The sequence below is a fragment of the Lutzomyia longipalpis genome, chromosome 4 (genome assembly GCF_024334085.1).
Source record: "Lutzomyia longipalpis isolate SR_M1_2022 chromosome 4, ASM2433408v1".
Classification (NCBI taxonomy): Eukaryota; Metazoa; Arthropoda; class Insecta; order Diptera; family Psychodidae; genus Lutzomyia; species Lutzomyia longipalpis.
The window spans coordinates 183,692-210,078 of record NC_074710.1 but is presented as its reverse complement, the minus strand read 5'-3'; the positions used below and the strand labels follow the sequence as shown (position 1 = coordinate 210,078).

General features: G+C 36.6%; 5 protein-coding genes across 8 annotated transcripts in view; 2 read left to right on the top strand and 3 right to left on the bottom strand.

Moving 5' to 3' along the window:
- LOC129794585 (trace amine-associated receptor 1) overlaps positions 1–26,387 on the bottom strand; it is a 115,371-nt gene that overhangs the window by 27,028 nt on the left and 61,956 nt on the right. For 3 of the 4 annotated variants that reach the window (XM_055835371.1, XM_055835372.1, XM_055835374.1), the window contains 2 exons: positions 15,059–15,191; positions 2,237–2,482 (listed from right to left, as the gene is read on the bottom strand). The gene's annotated coding sequence lies outside the window, so the exon portion shown is untranslated. Of the gene's footprint in view, positions 1–2,236; positions 2,483–5,445; positions 5,637–15,058; positions 15,192–26,387 lie in introns of those variants that run through there. The other variant, XM_055835373.1, reaches the window with a different exon arrangement.
- LOC129794574 (prominin-1-A) lies at positions 6,138–11,370 on the top strand. The gene is made up of 10 exons (XM_055835328.1): positions 6,138–6,559; positions 6,795–6,993; positions 7,058–7,128; positions 7,191–7,606; positions 7,672–9,025; positions 9,781–10,034; positions 10,107–10,379; positions 10,499–10,555; positions 11,109–11,135; positions 11,219–11,370. Exons 2-10 carry the CDS (start codon positions 6,795–6,797, stop codon positions 11,283–11,285), a joined length of 2,718 nt encoding a protein of 905 aa, XP_055691303.1. The 5' UTR covers positions 6,138–6,559; the 3' UTR covers positions 11,286–11,370.
- Positions 13,479–14,526, bottom strand: LOC129794596 (larval/pupal cuticle protein H1C-like). The gene is made up of 2 exons (XM_055835387.1): positions 14,278–14,526; positions 13,479–14,194 (listed from the first exon to the last, which is right to left on the bottom strand). Exons 1-2 carry the CDS (start codon positions 14,287–14,289, stop codon positions 13,595–13,597), a joined length of 612 nt encoding a protein of 203 aa, XP_055691362.1. The 5' UTR covers positions 14,290–14,526; the 3' UTR covers positions 13,479–13,594.
- Positions 15,694–19,013, bottom strand: LOC129794583 (GPI mannosyltransferase 4). The gene is made up of 2 exons (XM_055835364.1): positions 17,772–19,013; positions 15,694–17,709 (listed from the first exon to the last, which is right to left on the bottom strand). The coding sequence occupies exons 1-2, from the start codon at positions 18,869–18,871 to the stop codon at positions 16,776–16,778; spliced, it is 2,034 nt and encodes a 677-aa protein (XP_055691339.1). The 5' UTR covers positions 18,872–19,013; the 3' UTR covers positions 15,694–16,775.
- LOC129794582 (mRNA (2'-O-methyladenosine-N(6)-)-methyltransferase) lies at positions 19,081–22,906 on the top strand. Its single transcript, XM_055835363.1, has 7 exons — positions 19,081–19,298; positions 19,733–20,409; positions 20,576–21,260; positions 21,338–21,618; positions 21,697–21,822; positions 21,893–22,036; positions 22,292–22,906. The coding sequence occupies exons 2-7, from the start codon at positions 19,745–19,747 to the stop codon at positions 22,506–22,508; spliced, it is 2,118 nt and encodes a 705-aa protein (XP_055691338.1). The 5' UTR covers positions 19,081–19,298; positions 19,733–19,744; the 3' UTR covers positions 22,509–22,906.

Genomic DNA, 26,387 nt, shown 5'->3' with positions numbered 1-26,387 from the left:
CACTAGTGGTGTTGGCACTATGCCAGATTTTTGGGGTAGTTCACTCGTGTGCTGGATTTTAAGTAAATAATTTTAAAGTTGTTGTCGGGAACAGGATTTTTTTTTATGTGTGTTAAGGATGTCCAGAATTTCCTCTGGCAGTTGCATATTTTTTGTTCCTGATGTCATCCAGACGATAAACTATATGGGAAATGTGCAGGAGGACTAAATGAAATTGTGATATGATGGTGAAAACTGCTGTTTTCACGCATATGCTCTCCAAATTGTTTACCCGAAAATCATTTCAATGCCTCCACGCCGCGCATATACATACTAAAAATTCAGAAGAATACAAAAGGGACCACCTCACGAATTTAGAGGGACAAAAAAGTTGCCGCCATGTAAAAAAAATTGCAGCACACAGAACCACAGAAGACCACGGAATACTTTTCACCAGGCGCCTCCACTGTCAGCCAACATATATTGTGGTAAAAAGTTAGTGGGTTGGGGGTAAAGCATTGTAATAAATTGTGGTTTTGAGAATTGCATTTGTGGATTAACACATTTTCACTAATTTCCACACTTTCCACATCAATTTTCTTTCACACTGTGTTTTCTTTTATGAAAATCTTTTTTATTACATTTAATTCTTTCAATTTTTTTTTAAACTGGTTTGAGTAATTTCTAATTAATTAAAAGACAAAAAAAATAATTTGATTATTATTAAAATATTTTACAAACTATTCAATAAACATATTTTTATAGATCATTTCTCATAAATGCATTTTCAAACGCTCTGTGCTCTTACATATAGTACGGCATTTTCATTTAAGTCTCTCTTAATGTTGTTTGTAAAATAATCGACATTGCAATTGAAATTCTCATTACCCTCTTTGCGAAAATTACACCATCAATTCCCTTTCCCTTTTTCAAAGCACCCAAATACCCACAAAAAAAAAACATTTTACCACACAGCGAAAAGAGAGAAAAAAGTTTGTTAATAAAGAGAACTTCTCAATGATGAAAATTTATATATGTATACATAACATACATAGTGAAAACGGCTGTATTGGACATTCTGGGAAGTTAATAAATTTAAAACATCTCTCACCACTCACCAACCACACGCCTATAATTGACTGCGACCTCTTCGGTGCTATTTGGGGTCATGTTTCATGGGATTTTGAAGTGCAATTATATGTTAATGACATTCATTGCCATTTTGTCCGGATCGCACGCCCCCGCACCCACTCCCGCAATTATTGGCATAAACAAAAATATATGTAATATAAGAGGCACCCGGGAGAGAATTAATAATGAGGAAATATAAAATGGAACCACATTGACGCTTCGTATGGGGATCATTCTCTTGTTGGGGGTGGATGGGTGGGTGCGTCTGATTTGTTTATTGACACAGACTATGGAGGAGCGAAGAAGAAGTGGGTGCACAATTTAATATTTCCACAAGAATCACTCTTAGGGCAAAGGCACCATAAAAAGTGCCAAAATTTTTGTGACTGACTCAAGTGATGGGAAAATATGAGACAAATTTTAGAAATCAATTTTTCATACAATTAAAAAGGAGTTTAGTCACTCTTGTATTAAAAAAAATTCATCATTCCAGGAATAATCTGAACACAGTTCAAAAAGATCAAAAAGTAAGTATTCCTGATATTTTTCTTTGATATTTTACTAACCATTTTGGACACAATTTCAACTCAAATACAATCTAGAAAAAATTTTATGCAAATTAAACTTTTTTTTTCTACGGAAAGTTCCCACGATTCTCCATGTCAAAAGAATATAACTCCCACTCACACACCCTAAGGAGATTCATCATGAGACAATTAATTTGTCCACCCCCACCCATCATTTCTCACCAGCATACACACGGACTGTCATCAAGTTCATACCTTGCGAAGAATGACAGGGTATTTTATTAATTGTAATGGAAAAAGTTTGGGAGTTGTTTTAATCATAAAGATTAACTTTGTGAGAAAAGAAAGCGAAACACCCTGAATAAATAATAAGGGTGTCCCGTGAGATGTATATATAGAAACACTTGATGGAATGTTTATATACATACATACCTACTTATGTATGTAAAATGTAACTAACTTTAAGTTGTTTCAAGGAAAAGAAAGGTACGTTAAATTTAAATACAAAAGTCATGATAAAATTGAAATGATCGCTCATACAGAGTATTTAGAAAGTTTTATAATATATAATATAAATGACTATATATAGCTAAACTTACACATTGAAGTCCCTCCGGGGCTTTTTTGGTGCTAAACTCCCAAAATCAGCAAAACACTCATTTGCCTTGTTGAATGTCTTTAACTTTTGTTAAATTCACAGCACAGTTGCAATGATGAGTTAATTTATGTGGGCGTCAGCACAATTTGCAGCACTTGTTTAGTTGTCACTCAATCACAATAAAAACCATGTTTTATGGTGAAGAAAACACAGGGGTGAAATTGCTATTGTCTCTCTCTCTCACTCTCTGAAAGTACATAAAGCATACATAAAAAACAATGAAATTTTTAATGGAAGGTCAAAAAATAGCAAAAATAGTATTCTTCAGTTAATAGATTTTTATTTTAAAGTTTTTAGCACAAGTTTTAAAAATCACGTTAATTTATAAATTTATAAATTTCCGAATTTATAATTTTTTTATGATATGGTTTTCCTTTTTACTTTATCAATTTACCTAGCTTTTCGCATAATTTTATTTCGCGTCACAGTTTTGCCTTGTAGCTGTAGATGTTCTCTACTTTCTCTACGGAATTGGTAATGCTTCAGTGCGATTACGACGCGGGGAAATGTTTAGCATTTAACACAAAACATTTACGGACTACCTAAACCAACTAGGACGCCTAAGGCAGGGCCCAACGTTGCTTGAATCGAATATCGAACTCCTAAAACTGGCTCCATTTGAACTCGTCCTGGGCATATGGTGGCTTTCTCTGAAAAAGGACTCCAACATATACGATGCGGCGGGTATTGAAAATCCAACACCCGAAGCATTTCCTAATATACTAAAAATATTTTTCAAAACTCCCACAATTGTGGAAATTTACAAAGAAGTTCTTCCGCAACTTTACTACAAAGGAGCCTTGGGGTAAACTGATAATAATAGTAAATAATTTTTTAATTTAAAACCTAAAATTTTATCAAATCTCTTTAATTTTTGTGAGCTTTTTGGTGTTGGAATAAATAAATTAATCAATTAATCTTCAACAATTTGCCTTCAACATCATTTTAAAAATAAAAGAATGCACCATATGATATATAAAAGAAATTTTATATGGCTGTTTTTCATAGAATGTTAATTGAAAAATAGCAATTTGTTTTTTTTCTGTGTTAGTTAAAATGAAATTCATATTTGAAATATGAAAATTTCCTCGTGGGAGAAAAATATAATTATGGTTTAAAACAAACAAAAAAGATTAAAGCGCGCAAGAGCGTAAAGCATACCGAGAATGATGATATAATTAGGGAAAATATTGTATTATTTCTTCCGTGTGTTGTTGAGTATACTGTGTGTGGGGGATGAAAACATGAGTTGAAACTCAATTGAGGGCTTTTTATGAATAATCCTTCATAAGGATTGCTTTTAATTATTTTAAACCAAAGTACAAAAGACCCTTTGTTTTTATTACAATGTATATAGCTATAAAGGTATACATATAACAACAGCTTTTGTCGATAAAATTCAAAAGAGTTTTCTGTGTAGCAATGTGCAATTTTTCTCAATCAATTTAAAGTAAAACATTTTCTTAGCATTGTTAATTTTTCTTGGGGAAAAAATTGGGGATGATAATGGTCTAATGAAGAGGGCAAAACCAAAGAAAATTTTCTCTTATTCCGCTCCCTTACATTGCTGTGTACACGTGCTCAATTAACGTGAAAGAAAATTCAAGAGTGTACCTGAATCCTCGTGAGTACAAAAGGTGAAGAAATCGACGAAGTAATGATGAGAAAGTGAGTGAAATGATTGCAATTTTAATTAAGAAAATTTTTCATCCCCAACTTAACCCCTGAAATGAAGCTCATGCGGCATCATCTCCCTCATCCTAAAAAGCTAAAACCATTATCATTGCTAAGGCAAAAGTTTCCTCGCACGATTCTCTCAATTTGATGCCTCTCCGGTGTCTCCCTAAGGGACATTTACATGTCAGTTTTTCCCACAAAAGAAACGACACTTGAAGTGCCTCCTTCTCTGTAGGAGCAATGTCATTCACACAATTGTATCACCTTCCACAAGCACTTTTGGAGCACTTTATTTTGTATTCTGGGCAAAGGGAAATTAACCCCCCTAACCGTCACCTCAAACATCCCCCTTTACTAAATGTCTCACAGAAACTGACATTTTCCCTGTAATATATACAATTGTATTATATATAGCAGCACAAGAAAATGACGAAAAGCTCCCCTGTAGACAATCTGCTCGTTCAGCAGGAGCATTTCAATTGTCTTTTCAAACATTCAGACCTTAACAGAATTCGTTGCGATTTTAGAAGGATTTTCCATGAAGGTTGAATTAATATTCAATGCTGCAGTCTTATACAGAGTCTTTAGTTATTTTCAAAAATTAACAATTTAATGAATTTATAGAGCACCCATTTATGAGAATGGTTGAAGTTCAAAATTTCTTAAATTAAGTTTAAGTTTTCTTAAACCAGAAAGTTTTTCAACCCTCTCAAGCTTTATGTGATAAACTGAATTACTTTTTAAGCTGGGCCTGAGTTTGTCTTAAGTCACGCTCATTTTTTAAGTAAAAAAGTTTTCTGAACTAGGCTTTAGTTTTCTTTAATCTGTTTTTTTTTCAATCTTCCTAAATTGGGACTAAATGTATTTTTGAATGATTTTTTGAAGAAGAGAAATGATCCTAAAAAGAGCTTAAGCACAACCTAGAAAATTAATCCTTAGCCCCAAAACGTATGAGCCTAGTTTAAGAAAACTTAAGCCAGACTTAGAAGTAAGTTCCTCACACATTAAAATGCCAGTATAAGAATACATAATATTAAGATTTAATGTTTTTTTATGCTTTGTAGAGAAAAGAAAGAATCACAGCTAAAAATGCCTAAAGTTGCCAAGAATAAGATGAGATACAAAAAGAAACTTAAATTCCTCATCTTTCAATCCTTCTTCTAATAGTTGTGCAATTTAATTGTGAAGCGCTGTTTATATTAAATTAAGGCCACACACAAGTTGCATGTGATGCAATTTACTGCTAGGATAATTATTTATCACAAAATTGAATTTCCTCTCGCCGTCACGTCAAATGCCTCAAATGCAAAGTTTATTAAATTTGTCGCAAAGACGCCCGCAGAAATGAGGAATGGGATTTGCTGCGCGCTATATACTAAATTGCACCGGAAATTACAAAAGCTTACGGGAAGAAAAACTGGGGAATTTTCTATTTTGAAAGAAAAATATTTTTTTTTAACCAAAAGTATGTACCTCCTGATGAATTTTTATGCACATATATTTTTTTTTAATTTTCCACATATAACACTGGCACACAGAGCATAGATTTTTGTAAAGAAGTAACAATACAAAAAAGAAAACTTTGTGAATTAATTTTTCTTATAACTGTCGACGAGTCCTTTTTGCAGGATTCGACCGTTCAGAGTCGCGACCAGACGACGACTGAAGATGCTCTCTTGCCTTGTTAGATCTCTTGCATTGGAGCGACAAGCATCATCAGTCATCATCATCATCATCATGGGTTTTCCATGTCCTGCGTGGCTTTTCCCCATATGAAGTGTCTGGAATACCGGCTTTTTTAATTAGTCATTAAGTGAAAAATAAATCTTGATTTTCATGAAAATTCAATTGAAAACACTCTCAAATAATTTTATCAGAAGATTTTCCGGATTTTCTCGAATTTCAGTGAAAATTTCCCTTCCAAAGATTCTCTTTAAAATACTGCAAAGAAATTTTGGAGGGAAAACCAATGAGTTCATGCGCAAACTTTATGGGAAAAGAGTCATCAGGGGAAAGCAACGTGGGGTCTTCCCCTTTTACATGCGATGGAGGCGCCTAGTGGAAAGTTAAAGCATGAAAATTAATGCAAAATTTTTCTTTAACCACGAGGGACACCATAGAAATGCATTTTTTTTGTATGTCTTCCCACTAGCACAATTCACAACCGTGTGACCCTCTTTTACCTTTTTCTTTTTTTTCCCTCAACATTTCAATATTCTTCCACTATCCAACATACAATACACGCGGATTCTTTGACTACCAATGAAAAAACTTCTGCAATAAATTTGCAATAAAAAAAGGAAATGAATAGGAAAGAAGGATGAGAAAAAAGACATCGAATTTTGTGCTGTGAAAGTGAAATTAATTCATTGATTGAGAAACATTCACCCACATCCACCTTTTGTGATTTTTTTTGTGCTTTATTGTGACGAGACAAAGTGATTTCAAGGCACCCCCCACCCCCCGCAACATTGCCAGGACATAAAGGAAAGTGAAAGAAGTGCTCGTAAAATTTCCTATGGCAAAAGTTGCGATTTTATGAGGGTCTTGACATACACAGCTTCGCCAATTGAGGTGCAAAGAGAAGGTAAAACGATAAAAAAGAGCTTTACGGGAGCACACCTCGTGTCAATGCCTTTGTTTGCTACTTAAACGCACATTGGGTTGAGAATAATTTTTTGTTATCCTTTGCAAGAAACAAAGAATTTTTTTTTTCAATTGGAAGGACTTTTTGTTGGCTTGTTAAGTGTATTTTTAAATGATTTTTTTTAGTGATTTAAGAAATGCACTAAATCGAACTTAGCAAAGTATTTCACTCACAGATGCAGAACACTTCAGGATGGACCATTCTTAAGGATTCTTCAACGGCATTTCTGGATGATTTTGAGGGGAATGACACACCGGAAGCAAAACCAACAGGTTCCTATGCCATTTCAACCCTGGAACTCCATGAAGGGGCTTTCCGTTTCACATTTTTGGCCACATTTCTCTCATTCATCACACCACATGAATTGCCTGTGGGTAAGTTCTTGATATTGTCTCTGGCACCTGTTCCCTTAAAGTGATTTCTTTTTTTTTGTGTTAGTCTCTTGTGTTGTAGAACTCTTCCGTGATGCTATTCGTGCTCAAACAACTCTTCCCGAATTGATTTTTGAGGTAATAAAATAAACAGTGAGGAAACTGATTTTTTTTAGTGTACAAAAAATTAAATTTTGTAGGCACTTAAGGTTGAATCTGGATTTATCTGTTTGATGGGAGTATTCTTCTTGGTTGCCTTAATCCCAATGAGCATTCTCATGATTTGGAGTTGCGATAGGAAGCCTTCTTCAGTGTCCTCATGTAATTCACAGACGGAATCAGACGATACAACAATAGCTTCCTCAATGGTTGAAGGTGCAACCACCCCATCACCGAGAATTGCACTAATGACAATCGATGAATCCCTTGAGAATGATCTGAACTACCGGAAACGAATACTAGTTGGGATCCTTCATTGCCTTCTATCACTTCTTCTTGCTTGTATTGTTACAATGTTCATAACTAATGAACATGCAGCCACAACTTTTGAGAAGGCACCATCATTGGTGCGGATTTCATTGCAGGATGCCGAAATGTTCATCAAGGATACATTTAGGTGATCTTTTAAAATGCAGGAAAAATTTAATCCAAATCATTCAATTGTTGCGTATGTCATTGCAGTCAAATCACCTACCAAACTCACGTAGCTCTTTTGAATTCAACTGACACTATAAAGTTTGATTTGGCTCACATAGATACTCTGTTGGGGGAACCGATACGACAAGAAATTGCCCAACAATCCGGCATTGAATTGGCTCTCGATGCACTACTCAATCTCTGTGCATTAAATCTTGAGCTACTTCGAAGGGTCCATATGCTACAGAAGAGTGTCTCAAGGGCCATTATTGTTTCATCTGATGCTGCAACACGCGTTGAAGATCTTCAATTTCAGCTGTCGATCCTTCAGCAACAGTGCCTATCTAGAGATCGACCACTATGCGATACCCTCCGGCTTCAGGGTTTTGATGAGAGTGGATTCCTTAAAACTCTTTATGATCTTCAGCGTGATCCTGCCTTGTTGCGCATGATGAGCCTTGGAGAGGTGGAATTGGACAGTCGATGGTTGAATCTATCGCAGGAAGTTGCATCTGTTAGGGCAAATTTTTTTGGATATCCACTGAAAATCTTTGAAGAGACCGAAAATGCCAGAAGTGTCGTGGAAAAGAATCTCATGGAAATTCGTGAAGCTGATCAGTGGTTTCGACGAGAATCCGGCTACATTGCACGTAATCTCGTTGATGAGGTGGATCACTTGTGGACAAGAATTGTTCCTGTATTCGATGAAATGCAGATCGCAGGACGATTGCTGTGGATCTTTGGGCTATGCTGCTCAATCACGGCATTACTTGTTACTCTCCTAATCTGCTCCTCACTAAGTTGCACGTGCTGTGAAGCTGAGGAGAAGGCAGGAGTAGCACTTTTAGGTGGTACATCCTTAACGGCGATATGTAGCTTTTCACTATCCTTCTTCGGTGTGATGATGCTACTCCTTGGTGGTCATGGAGAGGTTTTCATATGTAAATCTCTTGCTGACTCCTCCAATTACACCCTTATGGAACGACTTCTCAATAAGCCGGGACTTCTATTGGCCACAGAACCCCAAATTGGTATCATTGGGGATACATTGAACCATGTTGCTCGCAAAAATACCACAATCACCACAACATTAGCCGAAGCTATTGGGAAATGTGGACAAAATGCCTCCACATACGACACATTTCAACTGGACAGTATCTTGGGAGTCAGTAAAATACTATCATTGGACAATTATTCCACACTGGCAGAGGCTGTGGAGACAATCACGGCCACTGAAGGAGATTTTCTCACACTCACATCATCCCTTGGGCAAATTCTTCATGTTATCACCAATGAATCACACGTAAATCTTACCAGGTACCGCCTGCAGCTTAGTCAGGCAACTCCCGAGAGGGATTTGAAAATTTTCATCGACCAAATGCAACGTGTGTCGCTGCAGGTAAAATTTATTGATTTAGAGTTAAGTATATAGAGGTTTACTTAAATGACCTAAATGCAGGGGATTTTATTACAATATATTTCCTACAATGAGAGTAAATTTAATTATCTTCAAAATAGAAGTGAATGGGAGGAATGTGATTTTTTTTTAATTCGTAAAGAAAAGCTAGATTTTCCCAAGATTTTAGGGGGTATTTAGAGACCCAAATACACTCCCTAGCTACGCCTCTGTAAAAGTCTGACCTCGTTATCCATTGCAAATATGATAGTTTTAATCATAAATCCATCAAACTATATGTTAAACTGCAATCAACAAAATTTGTTTATTGGATAATATTACCAGATTTTTTTTAAAAAGAATAAATATTTTGCTGAAAGAATTTAAGTAATTTTTTTTAATTTAAGTTATTGGCTTTAATTAAATTTACTAATTGATTGTATAATACTTCATTCGTATTATATTTCATTCAATAGAATGTAGTTTTCATTAAAATTACACGAGAGGATTTATATGCAATTATTGCACAAAATGAGTTTAACTGTCTCTGTGAGATGAACAAAAAAATGTTTTTTCGTACATATGAACCTCCTATATACATATGAAATCAACATGACCAGGTGGAAAGACTTGTGATACCATCTTGCACTCATAATTAATTGGCATGGAACAATAAGTGGGTCGTATGAGTTGCAATCAACCAAGCTTTTTTTTTAACAAGAAGCTTAACAAGATATTAAGAAAAAATAAATCAACAGATTCGAGATGTTGCAACATCATCGAGGATGACAACACTGGGAAGTCGTGCTAAGCGTCTCGAGGTTAGTGTAATGCAGTTTCTGGAGCAACTACGAGCAGAACTTCTATACCTCCTAACTGCCCTTGAGTTGCAAAAAGATCCCTGGCAGAAGCAACTAAATCATTCTTTGAACTTACTGAAAGCTTCTCAGGAAGTCATCAACGAAGAAGCTTCAGATGTTTGCAAAAAACATACAGATGCCTATAGAATGAGGTAAAATTTAATAAATTACAAGCTGAATGAATATTATTTTCTAATCTTGTAATTTTGACTCTACTCCAACAGACTCAAAAATCATCTGGAATCTACCAAGAAGAATATTTTAACTACCCTCAACTCACAAGAAATTTCTTGTTCACCTCTCTTTGCGATCTTTGCAGCGAATCGAGATTTTTTCTGTTATCACCTTATAGACCCATTAAATGGCCTCTGGTTCGCAACTTTCTGTTGCATTCTCTTATGGGCCATCATAACACCACTCAATATGTCCCTGATAAATATATTCAGACGTCTCAGGAAGGCCAGGAAGTTGAGACATACAAATAGCCATCAGTATGGGTAGTTCTTTGATATTACCATCTATACATACAAAAAAAAACAATAAATATGTTTTGATTTAACTTTTGACCCTGACTTGCACCTTTCTCATATACACACCAATTTGGTTATACTTTTAGTGCTCCCTCGGACATCCAGATTATCTCGGAGCAGAGCAATTGGGGGGCATTGACAAGGTAAACCACAAGAGATAACCCTTTGCGCCATTTTCTTACAAATTTCCACGTAGTGAGATTATAAATTATTATAAAATGTATTGGCATAGAAAGAGTTTTTGATAAGGAGATAAGAAAGAAGGGAAAGAAGAGAAAAAAATTAATTAATTTTAAATTTAGTTCTTCGCCTTAATTTGTTTTGTTTTGTGGAATAATTTTGAATGAATGAGACACGAAAAAGCCTCTAGTTTAAAAAATAAATTGAATTGTTCCCATATTCTCAATTACTTATTCTATTACGACATTTCGAGAGTTTGGATATCTCTCTTCTTCAGACCTGCAAGAGTATTTTATAACTAGAAACTCAACAATAAATTCCTGAAATATAATATAATTTTTGTAAGAATTGTCTGTAATTTATTGTGAGTTCCTCGTTCTAAAAGATTTTGTAACATAAGCTGAAGAAGAGGGAAATCTGAGCCCTCGAAATGTCACAATGTAATAGAAACGAGGAATGTACATTGTACGTACATAGGCATATCACATTTAATATTCTTTCATTTTATTCTTACAGACGCAACGATGTGGATGATATTGACAGGTCAAATTGGTGATTCATGGTACCATTCAGAAATGTAAATCAAAAAGCTATCAAAAAAAATTCCATATTTTACATCTTTGTAGGGTCCCACCAACTCAGTTCTTTGTCATCTTCTCAGATGACGATCGCAGTGCGGAGATTTTGATTTAAAACCTCGATGAGTGCGACCTCCGAATGTTTTATATATTGGACGACTTTTTATTTCGATAAATAAATACGATCTAAAACACTTTTACATCAACTCTTTTGCATGTCTTTTGCGTAATTTGAATTTTTCCATCACTCTTTCGGCATTTCAATGAAAATTAGTCATTTGAATAAATGCTGAATATTCTATGAGTTATTTAATTGTATCACATTATGTTTGAGATTCAGCAGTATGGCATTCATTTTTTTTATGTATTCTTCTATGGCTTTTCTTTTGGTAACTCAATCAATTAATATCAATAATAAAAGGATGTTGCTGATTTTTTCTCTACAAATTTATAGAAGATCTCGCGATCTTACAAGATCTTTTTGCAGAACAAAGAATAAAGATAAATAAATGAATGAATTGAAAAGAAAAAAAGAAATATTTGTCAAAAGTAAAAGACCTTTATTGCCTCCGCACCCGGAGGAGGGTACACAAAGTGCCTTTAAAAGATCAACATGTGATCGTTTTCTTCGCGGTGTGACCTGAATTGTGTTGTGGCAACATAAACCCTCACTCACGCACAAAAAGAAGTGTATAAAATGACATGATGGAAATTATATCACCAATTCTCTTGAATGAGAAGAATTGAATAAATTTCTTGTGCCGAAAACTCGATGACCTTTCTTTCCTTCGTCATCGTAGTGTGTGATGTTCATTAACCGCGCCTCTGCACCACTGATCTCTTTTACGCGCGCAAATCAAGTGTTTCAAGACCAAGTGATTGCTCTATAAAAAAAGAAGTTAAAACGCGCGAGAATGTGGATGGTGCACCAACAAAAATAACTTTCCATTTCATCGGTCATCGATCGATAAAAATTAAGAGGAAAAGAGAGACTGCACACAAAATTGCCAATTTTTGTTTACAATCATTTCTTACAATGAATGGTGTGCTACCGCTGTGAGCACTTGAAAAGTAAATAAATCCTAAATTATAATGTTTAAGAGTTATTTTATGTACCTATCTCCCTTCTCTTCCCACTGGAGTTCAATCAATGTGTGACCCGACTTTGCACAACATTCCTAATATTGCGCAAATAAATCACATAACGATCCTCTATCGCTAAAGAGATCTTGCACCTTCCCCGTGCAACGACTCACAATTTCGTACGTGTTTTGCATCTTTTAGGCAAATTATAGCTCAATTTATTGTCGCTTGATCTGTTTTTTGTTGTTTCTTTCATTATTTATTATTTTGCTACTTAAGCTTTTAGCGGATGTATTATATATAAACTATGTATGTATGTAATGTCAACTCATTCACAGATTCAGGCACTTTTTCGTAATAGACAGATTTTATCGAGAAAACTTATGTGGTGTCTTTGCCTCAGCAACGTATGTAAATAGCGCATAAATTATGTATACGCATATATTTAATTTAAAAATGATCTATGATCTTCAGAATAAATTTAAGAAGTTTTCGACGCGAATTAAACTGCAAAGAACTTCTCTTACACACTCCAATAGTTAAATTTTACAAAGGGCTTGGAATATTTAAATATGATCAAAGAGGTGTTTATCTGGCAAATATTTGGAAATGTTTACCGAATATTTCTAAATTATTTTTAATATTTTTTCTACATTTTTATCAGAAAATTTTATAAGCTTAATACGTTTTTAATTTTTTTTGTCTATTTCATTAAGTAAATATGTAGACTTATTCAAATAAATTATTAATTTTTCCCAAATATTCCGAATATTTAGTGAAGAATATTCATCAATCTCTTGTAAATCTTTGTTAATATTCAGATTATTCGTTTGAAAACAATCCAAATATTCGACACATCATTTTGGAATTTTTTGAAAAAATTTGGAATATTATTTATCCAGATGTTAACCCCTTGGCTCTTATTTATTAAATAAGAAAAATACATTATAATTTTCTTCAACGGGTTTTTCATGTGTGTAATAAATTACGTATAATTTTAAAATGTTAATTTATACCTTTAGCATAAGATTTAAATTTGGGAACGGGGTCATATTTATTTTTTGAACTTTTATGTTGTTGTTTTTTTTTGTGCTGGATCTCAATTGATTTCTTGTTGAAAGTTGCAAATCCAATAAATAGATTTCTCATTGAAATTGAAGACAACAAAGTTCAAAAATATGAATTCTTCGCTCTTCAAAACTCCAATAATATAAGAAAAGAAAGATTTTTTTTTAAATTCTCAACTGTATAATATTTATTTCATGTTTTAAAAAATAAATACAGGGATGGTCATGAGGTCGTTCTCATTCAGGCACAATGTTTAAATTTGGCATCAGGAATTTACCAGGCATACTGAGCACCAAGACCGTGGAAGCTGGCATGTGACACAGCGTGAGCTGGGGAGTAGTGCACGGCATGTGGTGCAGCATAAGCATAGGCATGGTGTCCAGCATGAGCAGCATAGAGGGATGGGGTGTGGTGGGCATGGCTGTAGAGGGCTGGAGCGCTGTGGGCAACAACGGCAGGAGCGTGGTGAGCAACAACAGCTGGAGCGTGGTGGGCAACAACAGCTGGTGCGTGATGGGCAACAACGGCATGTGGGGTGTCCACGCGGCTCACGTACTTAGAGACGTGGGAGTAGGGGGAGGCAACAGTCTTGCCATAGACGGCAGCTGTACCGTGGTGGGAACGGAGGACGGTGTGGTGCTGGGCACCATAGGCAAGGTGATCGGGAGCATAGGAGTGGGCAGCATAGGCAAGGGGAGCGGCGTGCACAACTGGGGCGGCGTGCACAACGGGAGCAGCGTGCACGGAATGCACAGCTGGCAGGGAATGGCTGTAAGCATGGACACCATGATGTCCACCGGTGTAGGCGAGATGTCCAGGGGCATCAATGAGCCCAGCACGCACAACAGCGAGGGTGGCGAGGAAAGCAACCAACTGCAAGAGCAAAAAACACATAAGAAAATCACAAAAATTATTCACTTATTTCACTTAATCACAAAATTTTATCCATCACTAACCTTGAATGCCATTGTTGAGATTTTTTGGTATATTTGTTGGTTTGTGTAGGGAAATTTAAGCTTGAACGGTTTCGAAGCGAATGATGCCTTCTGTGGTGATCACCTTCCTTTTTATACAGCAACCACAATGTCTTTGCCAGAAGGGTAAGCCGTGCCCCCTCTTTTTGTTTCACGAAAGAAAAAAATTCAAATAAACCACGAAGTCAACTTCTTCGACAATCTCGCGCGCGCGCACCTCCAAAACTTGAGACAACTTTTGCATCCAATTGGTGATAATTGGATCACTTTTTTTTCTTTTTCATTTTCCATCATCCACTCTCATCTATTTCTTTAAACCCATATAATGCAGAAAAGCCCAATTTGATCACCACTCTGTGTCTTTTGCAATATGATCAATGAAACATTTTTTCTTTTTTTTTAAACACGCCACAGAGCAACTGCAATTGGCCAAAAGGTCGCGCGCGATCGCGATCATTTCACAACGTGTTTTTGGGTGAAAAATTTTTATTTCTGTAAATGCGTGAGAAAAACTTCAAACCCATCATTTTTCTTAATTCAAATCACTTTAGAGGATCAACTTTTAGCGCTTCAACTCTTTTGTGACTCAACCTGGATTACCTTCTCTATTGAAAAGTAATTTTTATGTGCGTGTTATTGATGCACCAATAAAAGCTCCAAAATGTGCTCTCAATTAATTAATTCACATTGTCCACATGTTGATGTTTGTTTTCAAAGAATAAAGCATAATGATTTAATGTAAAAAAAAAATTACGCAACTTACCCAATAAATTGTTGATTTATGAATTTTCTCAATAATCAATGCATCCATGTTTCATCTCTTAAGATTGCTGCACCATTTTCTTTGATTTTGATGCAACGCTGAGCTCCCAAAGTCTGCTTTACGTAACAGTTTTCTGTGAAAAGTCAAAATTATGAAAATCATCAACAAAATGCAGGTATCTAGTTTTAAAAAATTATGAAGAATAAGGTAAGATTCCTATGCTTTCAAATGGTAGAAAAAAAAAGGTCAAACGCTGTCAAACAAGGTCAAAAGTTAGAAAATAAACGTCAATCGTTAGAAACAAAATGTCAAACGTTAGAAACTTCAAAATAAAAGCTGCTAATTTCATACAAATAGCCGTTAATATATTTATTAATTTTAATCACTACTTAATACGTTTTTCTTTTTTTAAATTCATTTTAGCTATTTTAGGATTTTTTGAATCAAAATATTGATTTATAAAAAAAACCACCCCCAATTAATAGATTTCTGTCTACGCCCTTGAAAAATATTAAAAAAAAAGTATAATGAAAAAATACAATCCAATTTAATTTCGATAAAAAGCAAAAATTTCTTGCGAGATAAAAATAAGAAAAACGACGTGTCGCATTGAGATTCAAGGTAGAAAAAACAGCTTTCTTTCGATAAAAATTTTTATTATATATCTTCACTTAAATTATTTATTTATTTAGCTACAAATAATTCACAATTAAATTGTCAATCATTTGACTTTTTTTTTCCTTAATAGAAGTTCTATCTTTGGGCTTTTGTGAGGCAAAGAGGTGCATGGAATTGGTTCAATTTATCTTGCTGATTCTACTGCATTGCTAGACGAAAGAAATCTCTCAAGGTCTCTTGTTCAGGCTTCTCCTTTCCTCTTAAATCTTCGTCATCTTCGTTGATTCTTTTTAATTCAAAATTATTTGTTAATTATGGCCTAAAGCATCGTTGAATGTGTTGAATGTGGTCAAAATTTGTGCAAAAAAAATGCAATCTCGTGAGTCTTTGCGATGAAAATAATGTTGCAAAAGGAAATTTCAAAGAAACGTGTGCACTTTCTCACAAAATTCGTGGTGGTGAGAAAGACAAGAAAAAGTTTTAAAATAAATTTAATAAGAAAAAAAATCGGAATTGTAGATTTAGTTTAGGCTGGACCATTGCGACATGTTTTAGTTGCATTTGATGGTGACATTAAAAGACGAAGAGTATGAAGCAAAGAAAAAAAAGTCGAGCGACTGCAGATAAGCGCAGAGAAATTTATGCCGATTTTATTCAACCACGGGCACAATTTATGTAATATACACACAGCCGGAGAAGAATCACGCAGAGTTAGATAATATTGTAATTTAAGATTAAATGGAAATTTCTTTTGGACAACCTCACATTATGAATTTTCAATGTTACTTCAAGGCGTTCGATCTTTTTTTTTTCAATTCAGTATTTTTGGTTGAGTTTTGCATTAAAAAAAAAAAAAAGAAATATTTTTCATGAATTCTCTCAATCAAATCTTCAGCATTATGACGAAAAAAAAAAACAATTAAATGATTTTCTGTAGTATGTAAAGAATTGTTCTTTTTTAAGTTAATTTTCATGCTATTTTTTTTAGAATTATTTGTTCTCATAATTTTAGCATAAGTCTCTTTTAAGTAATTTATTGTTTTTTTTTTCTGTGGACTAGAATGATTTTATCGCTCATTACTTCTACTTTTCAATTTATTTAGACTTTTTTCCGGCTGACCTCAATTCGATAGAGTACCAAACCAAATTGATGGACAACAGATGAGAACTGCCTGAGTATCGTATCCACGGAGTACGCGTCATCCTTGTCAAAGGCACTACAAGTGTCGTCAATCTCAAAAAAATCCGTATTTACCTCACACGGATGTCGCCTGAATGCACTGGGCATGGCTTCCGTGGATAGATGCGGGTAGAAAACTCTAACTTGCTTATGTTGCATTAGAGTACTGTTGCTCCCGTAGAAGGCCATATTGAGATCATCCGTGAGACTTGATGGGATAGCCAGGAATAGTGCGTACTTTTGCTTTCGTCCCACAAGCTTCAATTCATTCACATCCAGAATGAGCTTCAGTCTCTTGTACAGCATTCGCATCTCCATGCCACCGTATTCGTAGAGGAAAAATCTCTTTTCTCGCTTGAATTTCTGCCCATTGTAGGGATTTGTGTAGAGAAGTTTGCTACTTGGTATACGGAGAATACTCATGGGGACACTATAGATGTGACTTGTCACCAAATGGATATTCACATCATTCCCGCGGGTGTCTATTTCGCGTGCAATATGATTGGTTAGTTGGATAACACCTCCTTGGTGGAGGAAGCCAAAGAAGAGGGTGCACACAATGTTAGCAATGTACCATACTTTGAGGTACCTCTTGGACGCCTCAACAGAGAGAAATTTCTCATAGATGAATTCCGTGAGGGCATTACGCAGCCGGAAGGGATTTTCATAGAAGAATCCGCTGTGAAACTTTGGAGCATGAAGAAGAACAATGGGTAGGAGGACAGGGATGAGGAATCGTGGTTCTTGGTGATTAATTAGGGACAAGAGGATAGTTGGGGTTACACAGGCTACCGTCATAAGTCCAACAATTGATTGTGCTCGTGGCAGGGATGAATATTCCCCACGGGAGAATCTGCAAGAGATTTGTAACAATTTAACTTTAAAAAAAAATGGAAAATTAAATTAAATAATTACCGGAAAAGAAAGACAATAGCAGAAGTGATTGCCACGATGCCCAAGACATTGAAGAGCAGGGGAATGTTGACGAGAACGTGAAGGTACCATGGATGAATCCCATGTAGAGCTGTATTGCTGGGATTGATGTTGTAGCGAATAAAGTTGAGGGGTGTAAAGACAAAATTGTTAATTCCAATATCCAGCTTTTCAACTTCCTCCAACGTTAAGTAGCCAAAGTAGAGAGAATCCACAAGGGTGCACAGAAGCAAGGCAGGTACGGCAGAAAGAACAAAGAGCCCCACGCGAACATTAAAATCCAGGAATGTGATGGTTTTCGTCCCAAGACCACGGAGAAGCCAGAAGAAGACAATTGGCATGCCGAAGAACAGGAATGTTGGCCTATTGAAGACACCCACAACGCACAAGGAAGCAATCAGGAAGCAACGGTTGAAACTATGAGCCGGTAGGGCACTTTTTAGCTTGAAAATTTTCACCTTTTCCACAATCTTCGTGGCTTCCTGGTATTTATCGTATAGGATCTCTGTCTGTTTGATTACAGTATTTGAGAGGAGCATGCATTCAGAGACGAGGCACAGAAGAATAGCCACCAGGATCATTTCCACTGTATTGCTGAATGTACGTGTACCAAAGACAAGCATCACGTATGAACTACCCAGCATGAGGAGTCTCATCTCATGCCTCAGCCCATATACACGGCAAATCCGGAACATGCTGTAGTCACACACAAAGGACAGCAAACACATGCAGAAACGCGGGAATACGAGAAGTGCGTAGCTGGAGATGAGATTCACACCCAGGAAGTAGATGGTATAGCCATTGATGAATTTGAAGATATTAAAGGGCAATTTAATGATCCCAAATGGCACAACGACACTCCGAATTGGGAATGTGGCATTGAACTCCCATGTCCTCACCACCTCCAGATGAAATTCATCCCCTGCCATTGGTTCCAATGCTTGAAAGAACTCATCCGGATGAATGTAGCCTGTTTGTGGTATAAAAACCAAAGCAATCCGGAGAGCAACTAGAAGAAAGTACCGGAAAAGTGTTCGATCCTTCGTATGGGCAATTGCCCTCAGGTAACTATTGATCTTCATAGCAACACACTCTCTCTCTCTAATCAACTCTTTTTCCACCTTTTACTGAAAATCATTAGATTTTTTCTTCACTTATTTTTCAATGAAAAAAATATTGCCATCCATAAAAAAAAACTTACGTTCCACACAGATTGTCCGCAAGATGTCGCGGTGGAACATAAGTAAGAGCAACGCGAGCGCCACGATGCGGCAAAAAGAACAGCTAGCAGACAACAAATTTTGCAAATGGCGGTGGCACCTTTTTTTCCACGGTGAAGAAAAATATTGAAAAATAGTGGGAAAAAGTTGCATCTCGTGCACAAAGTGATACAAAGAGTGTTCACGGACGTGTCACGGGTCACCACAACTTGGTGAACTTGTCTCCCGGCCACTACACCGTGTGGTTACTGTGAGGGAAGTCCACGGACTCGCCTGAGATGCTCAAATTGTACGTCTTCTTTTTTTTATGCCTTTTTGCATCCAAACATCAAGCACTGAGGCATCATCCATTCAGTCGCGCTCAAGCTGCCGGCCTGAATGGGCGAGTCTGGTGCTGGATATTTCCATGATGCCTTTCCCACCTGCTTTTGTCTCAGCACGCGCCTTTTCATTTCACTTTTTTCCCCATCATAACATCGCGGAAGTGCCATCAATCCGGGTGGCCCCTACGCCAACTATGGCGCACAGGGGGCACCATGGCCATTTTATTTACATCACAGTTTTTGTGTTGATGACGTCACGAGTTCAATTGGAAAATAGAGAGAGAATAAAATTAGCCTACTACATGTTTCATATAGGAAAATGAGGAAAATAATAATGTTTAAAAAATATATATTTCTAAATATAAAAATAAATATAAGAGAAAAAATTCAATAACTTCAGGTTTTGGGGAAAATGAATGATTTGAGCAAGGAAACGACACCCGTTGTCACACCAGGACCATCTGCGTGGGATCAACTAACTGGAGCTGCTGCAGCAGCACCCCCTATTGTTACTGCACCCCCTGTACCCCAAGTTACGGAACTCACGTCACCCCCAGCAACACCCACAAAACTCTCAGTGACCTCTCCGTCACCTGAAGCGGTAGCACATACACCCCAAGGGGCACCATTGGCATCACCCGTGTACACGGAAGAACTCCATCCGGATCTCATTGCACAGGGATGGCGAAAGTTCTGGTCAAAGCGCGAGAATCGCCCGTATTTTTGGAATAAAGTCACAAATGAAAGTCTCTGGGAACCACCAAACTTTGCACGGCCCCACGGGACATTTGATCCGGTAACTGATCCCCTGGGCATTTGCAATGCACCCCCTGGGAATGCGCATCTCAAACGGCGTTCATCAGAGGAAGTCACCCAAGCTGGTGGGCAACCACCGCTTAAGAAGTTCGTCCTGGCTGGCCCGTGGGATCTTGAGATTGCCACGAATGTCATTATACTCGAGCGATCGCCTACGACACTTCTACACCCTCATCCGGAAATTGAACTAATGCGCTCCACGTACACAATGAAACTCATACGAACGTATGAGGATCTGTGTCAGCGAAGGGAAAATATCAGGTAGGTCCCTAATTTGGGGTAAATGAAGGAAAATTGCATTTCTTGTTTGACAGTGAAAGCGCAATACAATTTGACAAGGAGCAAGTGAGAAAAAACAACGAAAACCGTTTTCTTACAAGAAGCTTTGGTTGTGCCTTTATGCACTATAAGTATACATATTTTACAGAGCCCCGAAGGATTCCTTCAATCGCTGGCTAATGGAACGTAAAAGCATAGATCGTGGCATTGATCCACTCTTACCATCGCAGTGTTTCCCCGAAGTATCCCCATCTATGTTTCGAGAGATCATGAATGATATCCCGATAAAAATTGTTAAGCCCATCTTCACGGGAGCTGCCCGGAAGCAGCTGTCGCAATATGCGGAGGCAGCAAAGAATATCATTGAGAGTCGTTCAGCACCAGCTGTGAGTAAAAAAGTGGTAAAGTGGAATGCTGAAGAAACGTTCCAGTGGCTGAGACGAACAGTTGGGGCCAGCTATGAGGATTTCCAAGATAGATTGGCGCATTTAAAGCGTCAATGTGAGCCACATCTCGTGGAGACGGTACGTGAGAGTGTTGAGACACTGTGCAAGAAGGTCTATCACATCTCCGTGGAGCACGTACGACGTATCCGGGAGCGACATGTGCAACTACTGTCTGAAAGTGGTATCCATGAGCCACCACTTGTGCCACATCCACCACCAATTGCACGTAAAGTGTGGTGCTATCCCGTGCAGTTTATGATCCCATCACCGCGTATGCCAGTAGTTGAGTACATCCAAGATCGGGATCATATGGTTATTAAGTATTCACAAACAAGTCAATCGCAACCAGATACCCAATATATTAACCACACACACCTCCAGAAGCTAGTAAGTTTCTAACTTTCTTTTTTTTTTTAATAAATGGGAGTTTAAGTTAATATTTTCTTCAACTTTTTTTCTTTTAGGAGCAATTATATCGCTTTAGTTGCTACGATGACAAAAAGTTCGAATTATTTATCGGACGTGTCTTTTGTGTCCTCAAGCGCTATCAGACTTTTCTGTGCAATACATCGCCAGCTAGCCAGGAGGCAGAGCTGACGCAGGCTTCACTTCCCGTGACTGTTTTTGAGTGTCTCAATAGACACTTTGGTGTGACATTTGAGTGCTTCGCCAGTCCGCTAAACTGCTATTTCCGGCAGTATTGCTCCGCTTTCAGTGACACAGATACCTATTTTGGATCCAGAGGGTAAGGGATGCGGGATAATTTCTTTTTTTTTGTTTTAAATAAATTAATGTATTTTTTTTCATTTGTTTTGTCTTTCAGACCTTTCTTGGACTTTAAACCAATCTCGGGTTCCTTCCAGGTTCACCCGCCCTACTGTGAGGAGCTCATTGATGCTACTCTTCAGCACATTGATAAACTCCTCACAGAATCCTCGGAACCACTGAGGTTAGTTTCTCCATTAATTCAAGTTAGGACGATAATAAAATTTTAACGTGTAATGGGTTCACTTTGCCAGCTTCATTGTGTTCCTGCCAGAGTGGAAGGAACCACCGCTACAGTGTTTCTCCCGTATTGATGAGAGTCACTACAAGAGGCGACAAGTGATGGTATTGGGGATGGAACATGAATACCGGCATGGCTATCAACATGTCTTGGAAAAGTAAGCAAATAATATTAATCTTGGGATCAGGGGCGTACACCGAAGGGCTAGAGGTTTAGAGAATTGTTGTTTACTGATTAAAGAAAAGAAACGTATATTAGTTAGAATTTCATTTAAATATTAGTCAAATGCTGCTTATTCTAATGAGGCAGAAAACACTCAGCCTTACGTAGACTTTGGGCTTTGCTGCTGACTGATCCTCTGCAGAATCAATTAAATTTTTTTTTCTATATTATTACTCTTTCTCATCTACAGATCAAAAGTGAATGTAAAAAGCGTACACGGTACAATGGTGTTCTGGTTGCAGAACAACGCGGGATTTTCCCGCTGGAATCCCACCGATAGTCGGGTGGAGGCTCTCTTGGAGGCCTTTAGACCCGGCAGGGAACGAGAACGCGATAAAATCCCCCAGGCAGAGCCCACAAATAGTAGTCAACCAACCCCAGAAGCAACAACGGCGGAAGTAAAGTAAATCATCCTCCAAATATGTATCGCTATGACGCTTTTCATTTTTTTTATTGATCGATTATTAAGTTAAAAAAAATCAATAACAAAATATATTAAAAAAAAAAAAAAAGAAAAACTTTCACAAAACCCATGAAAGCACACAGGTGTTAAAAAAAAAGTTTTTAGCGTACACAGTAATAGAATTTATTATTTTCTTTTTTTTTATAATATAAAATTCAATGTTCAATTTAATCTTCATTCTAAATATATAAATAGTATGATGTTAAATAAGAAAGAAAGAAAAAGAAAGTTCTAAAATGTCGATGAAGAAAATCGTGAAAAGAATGCAATCTCAAAGAATAATGATGATGAAGAGATTTTTTTTGTGTAAATAAATTAACTATTTTTTTGTAAGAGCAAAAATAGAGGGATAATTTCAAGAGCGATTTATTCTCTTAAAAATAAGAGAGTGAATTTTTTTTTAGCAAAAAGACACACATTCAATGTATTATTATTAAAATGTTCCAGAGTTGTGTTTTGCGCGCGCGTTCACTAAAAAAAATGCGATAACCAGTTCATTGCGAAGTTTTTTAAATAACAAAAAAAATTTAATTTTCTTTAATATACAAATTTAAAAAAAAAATGTAAATAGAAAATATTGAATTTAGCCAAGACATAGACTCTTAACACTAAAAGTTGTACCAACATTTAGTTTGGGGTCTCTTAGATTAAGAGTATGTGGGTGGTATAGAAAATAGGAAGAAAAAAAAAGAAGATTGAAGATGAAAAAAACATTGATAAATGATGAAAAATCGTACATATAGAAAATAGTTAAATATAACACACAGTGAGAAAAAAAATATTATAGCTTTCCCTCGGCAGAGAGCAATGGATACCACCACCGTGTCCCCCTTTATATAGGCACCTTTTGCACACACACACACATCGGTGTAAGAAGTGTCTCGCAAAATTCTCGCCCCCCTCCCCTCCCCCCTCATACCCTCAATCGTGCTTTTTGCGCGCGTCTCTCAGAGATAAATTCATCAATGTCGAGGAAGAAAATAGCACTCATAAGTTTCCCACTCTTGTGAGAAATTCATCCCTCTGATTGTTTTAGTCCTTTTCTGTACATACATATACCTTTGCCCCCCCCCTTCATTCTCTCAAAGCACACAAGCGTGGCAAGAAAGGTGGGAAAATCGACATGTTAAGAGAAAAAATAAATTCAAGAAAATATAGTCTGTAATTTGAGTAGTACAAATTAGCTCTTCTTTTTCTTCCACACACAAAAAAAAGAGTTGGAAATTATTAGTTTGTTTTTTTTTACATGCAAAAATGCACTTCATTCCATAGATTTTTTTTTTCTTAATCTTACACAACGCATCAATTTTAAAGAATTTCTTTTAAAAAAAAGTTAAAGAGAAAATCAACATTGTACCTACGTAAAGAGCATAATGTAAAGAAAAATCTCCATAAATGACGTTTCGGGCTTATAATAACCTACCTACCTATTATTTGTTAAGTGTTTAAAGTCATAATTTTCATTGTCATTGGCTATAAATTTCAATAAAATGATGAGAAAGTGATAAAAATCATTAAAAATGTTTTTTATTTTATTTCTAAGCATTTTTTTTCAAGTGGTTGTAGGATCTAGAAGGAAAATCTTCATTTGAGTACAAAATAAATTCTGATATTAATAATTTTTTCTTAGCATGGGTTATAATGAAAGATTACAGGGTTGTAGCCGCCAAGATTTGTTCAAGGAAGTCTATTGTTTGTTGAACGAGTGACGCTTCTTACGGTAAAAACTCTTATTTTTTTTACATTTTTTTTTAACATTTTATCCCGAAAATAATTTTATTTGACCTCTAATGAAAAATAAGGAGTAGGATGTTTAGGGATCTGTCTATAACTGTGCCCCTGGGGGATGGTGATACGGGTGATACCTAAAGGTAACCAAGAGTTGTTTCTGAGCCTTATAGTTTATTTTATTTTCAGATCTTGGGCCTTATTCAGCGACCAAGAAACCCTTGAAATCTTTGAATTTTGTACAGAAATTTCAAGATTTCAAGCGAATTTCAAAGATTTCTTGGTCGCTGAATTAGGCCCCTTATTAGACTGATTTTTCTTTAATAATATCTAACTCATCAAAACATATTTTAGGATTTTTACGGTGGTTTCAAAGTAATAAAGTTGTAAATATTTAGGTAAAAAAAAAACTTTTCTAGCCCAAAAGCACGATGGCTGCAGGAAGCTTTAATTAAAAGAACAGTAGGGGATCTATATAACGACAGAAGAGCCCCTACCCCATTTTTTTTGCAGTGTAGGTATGTATTTAATAATTTTTCCAGTGACACAATCGCGTATATAAAAATTGGTTATGGAGTAGATACCTCTTAGAGGATTTATTATGAATATATCGGGGAGTTTGATTTTGCGCAAGGTGGGTCGGGGTGAGAGAAGAAACTTCTTGTCAAAATGAACCATGGCGAGGTGGATGCGGGGAGGAGGAAACATCAAACTGTCCTCCAATGTTTGAAGAACTAATGAGTCACCTCATCCCTTCCAGGGATATTTTCATCCCCTTTCTCGCATTCATTTGCTGCCATGAGAGAGCTCACAGATACACCGTTAGGTTATTTCACGCAGAGCCATCCAAAGGGGTGGAAAGATTACGCGATTATATTGAAAGATGTGATGTAGACAAATGCGAAAAATACATACAATAGGTAAAGTAAGAATTTCCGTTTTTTTTACACTACCCTCAAAAAGTTTCCGGTAAAGAAAAATTACGTATTTCTCAGTTCAATTTTAAGTGACTATATCTCTGACTGAGATTGACCGTTTTTCAAAACTTTGCCTATTTTGGAAAAGTACATTTTACACCTTTCCAAAAATAGTAAATTTTTGAAAATCGGTTCAGCGGTTTGGTCTTGTCAGACATTTTAATAAACTCCCTAAGGTGTCTCAAAATCATTATTATTTTGGGATTTTTTTCTCTGAAATATCGTAGAAAAATACTTACTTTGCCACAAAAGATTTAAACATAAATAAATAAAAGAATTCGTGGGCCTGGGGTGCAGTGGATAGAGCGCTTGAGTGCGCATCCAAAGGTCGCCGGTTCGAATACAGAACCCGGCAACGCGCCCCATCCGCCAACGTGCAATTAGATCACGTTGACCGGTTGGATCAGGAGATTGATACACTCCTATCTGTAAAATGGCCCACACGTGGTAGTATCTAGCAAGGCCTCCCACTACTTCTCCGCAAGGAGAACAACAACATCATATAGGGCGGCCGGCCCTGTTCCTATATGGGACGTAGCGCCAAAATAAAAAAAAATAAAAATAAAAGAATTCATTATTAATTACAAGAAGTGTAGAGAATTCATTTTGAACATTTAGGTAAAAATTTAAAGTTGCGAGAAAGTACCAAATAAGGAAGATTTCTCTATCACAAATACACCTCGAAAAACTCAATTGTGGGTGGAAATTCGGTGAAAAGGAATGGAGAATATATGGGGGGGGGGGGAGGCGAGGGAAAATGTTGAATTTTCTGTGAGACACAGAAGTGCTTATCCTCCTATATTCTATACATAGTACACCACCACAGAGAAAATTATTCTCTCTCTCTCACAGGAAGTCACATCAGGAGAAAGAGGAAAGAAAGGATGCGGCGTCCTTTTTGGGGAGCATCACACATATCCTAGGAATGTACTTCAGCCAGCACTCACAGAACACACACATACAGAGACACCAAAAAATCCCTCTGGGGTGTTGGAGACGCGGCAGGGGAGCGCATGAAGGAGCCAGATAACGAAAAGACTAAAAGTCCATGTTGATTTATCAGAGCTGAATAAATAATTGCTCGGAATTGTGTGTGGAAGCTCGCATTGGGGGTGGTG

Excerpts from the sequence above, each read along its gene's own strand:
- LOC129794574 (XM_055835328.1), top strand. The coding sequence starts at position 6,795 with ATGCAGAACACTTCAGGATGGACCATTCTTAAGGATTCTTCAACGGCA. Across the intron at positions 7,607-7,671 it reads TTCATCAAGGATACATTTAG|TCAAATCACCTACCAAACTC; the intron begins GTGATCTTTTAA and ends ATGTCATTGCAG. Across the intron at positions 10,035-10,106 it reads ACAGATGCCTATAGAATGAG|ACTCAAAAATCATCTGGAAT; the intron begins GTAAAATTTAAT and ends CTACTCCAACAG.
- LOC129794583 (XM_055835364.1), bottom strand. The coding sequence starts at position 18,871 with ATGAAGATCAATAGTTACCTGAGGGCAATTGCCCATACGAAGGATCGA. Across the intron at positions 17,710-17,771 it reads GCTATTGTCTTTCTTTTCCG|ATTCTCCCGTGGGGAATATT; the intron begins GTAATTATTTAA and ends AATCTCTTGCAG.
- LOC129794582 (XM_055835363.1), top strand. The coding sequence starts at position 19,745 with ATGAATGATTTGAGCAAGGAAACGACACCCGTTGTCACACCAGGACCA. Across the intron at positions 21,619-21,696 it reads ACCTATTTTGGATCCAGAGG|ACCTTTCTTGGACTTTAAAC; the intron begins GTAAGGGATGCG and ends TTTGTCTTTCAG. Across the intron at positions 21,823-21,892 it reads GAATCCTCGGAACCACTGAG|CTTCATTGTGTTCCTGCCAG; the intron begins GTTAGTTTCTCC and ends TCACTTTGCCAG.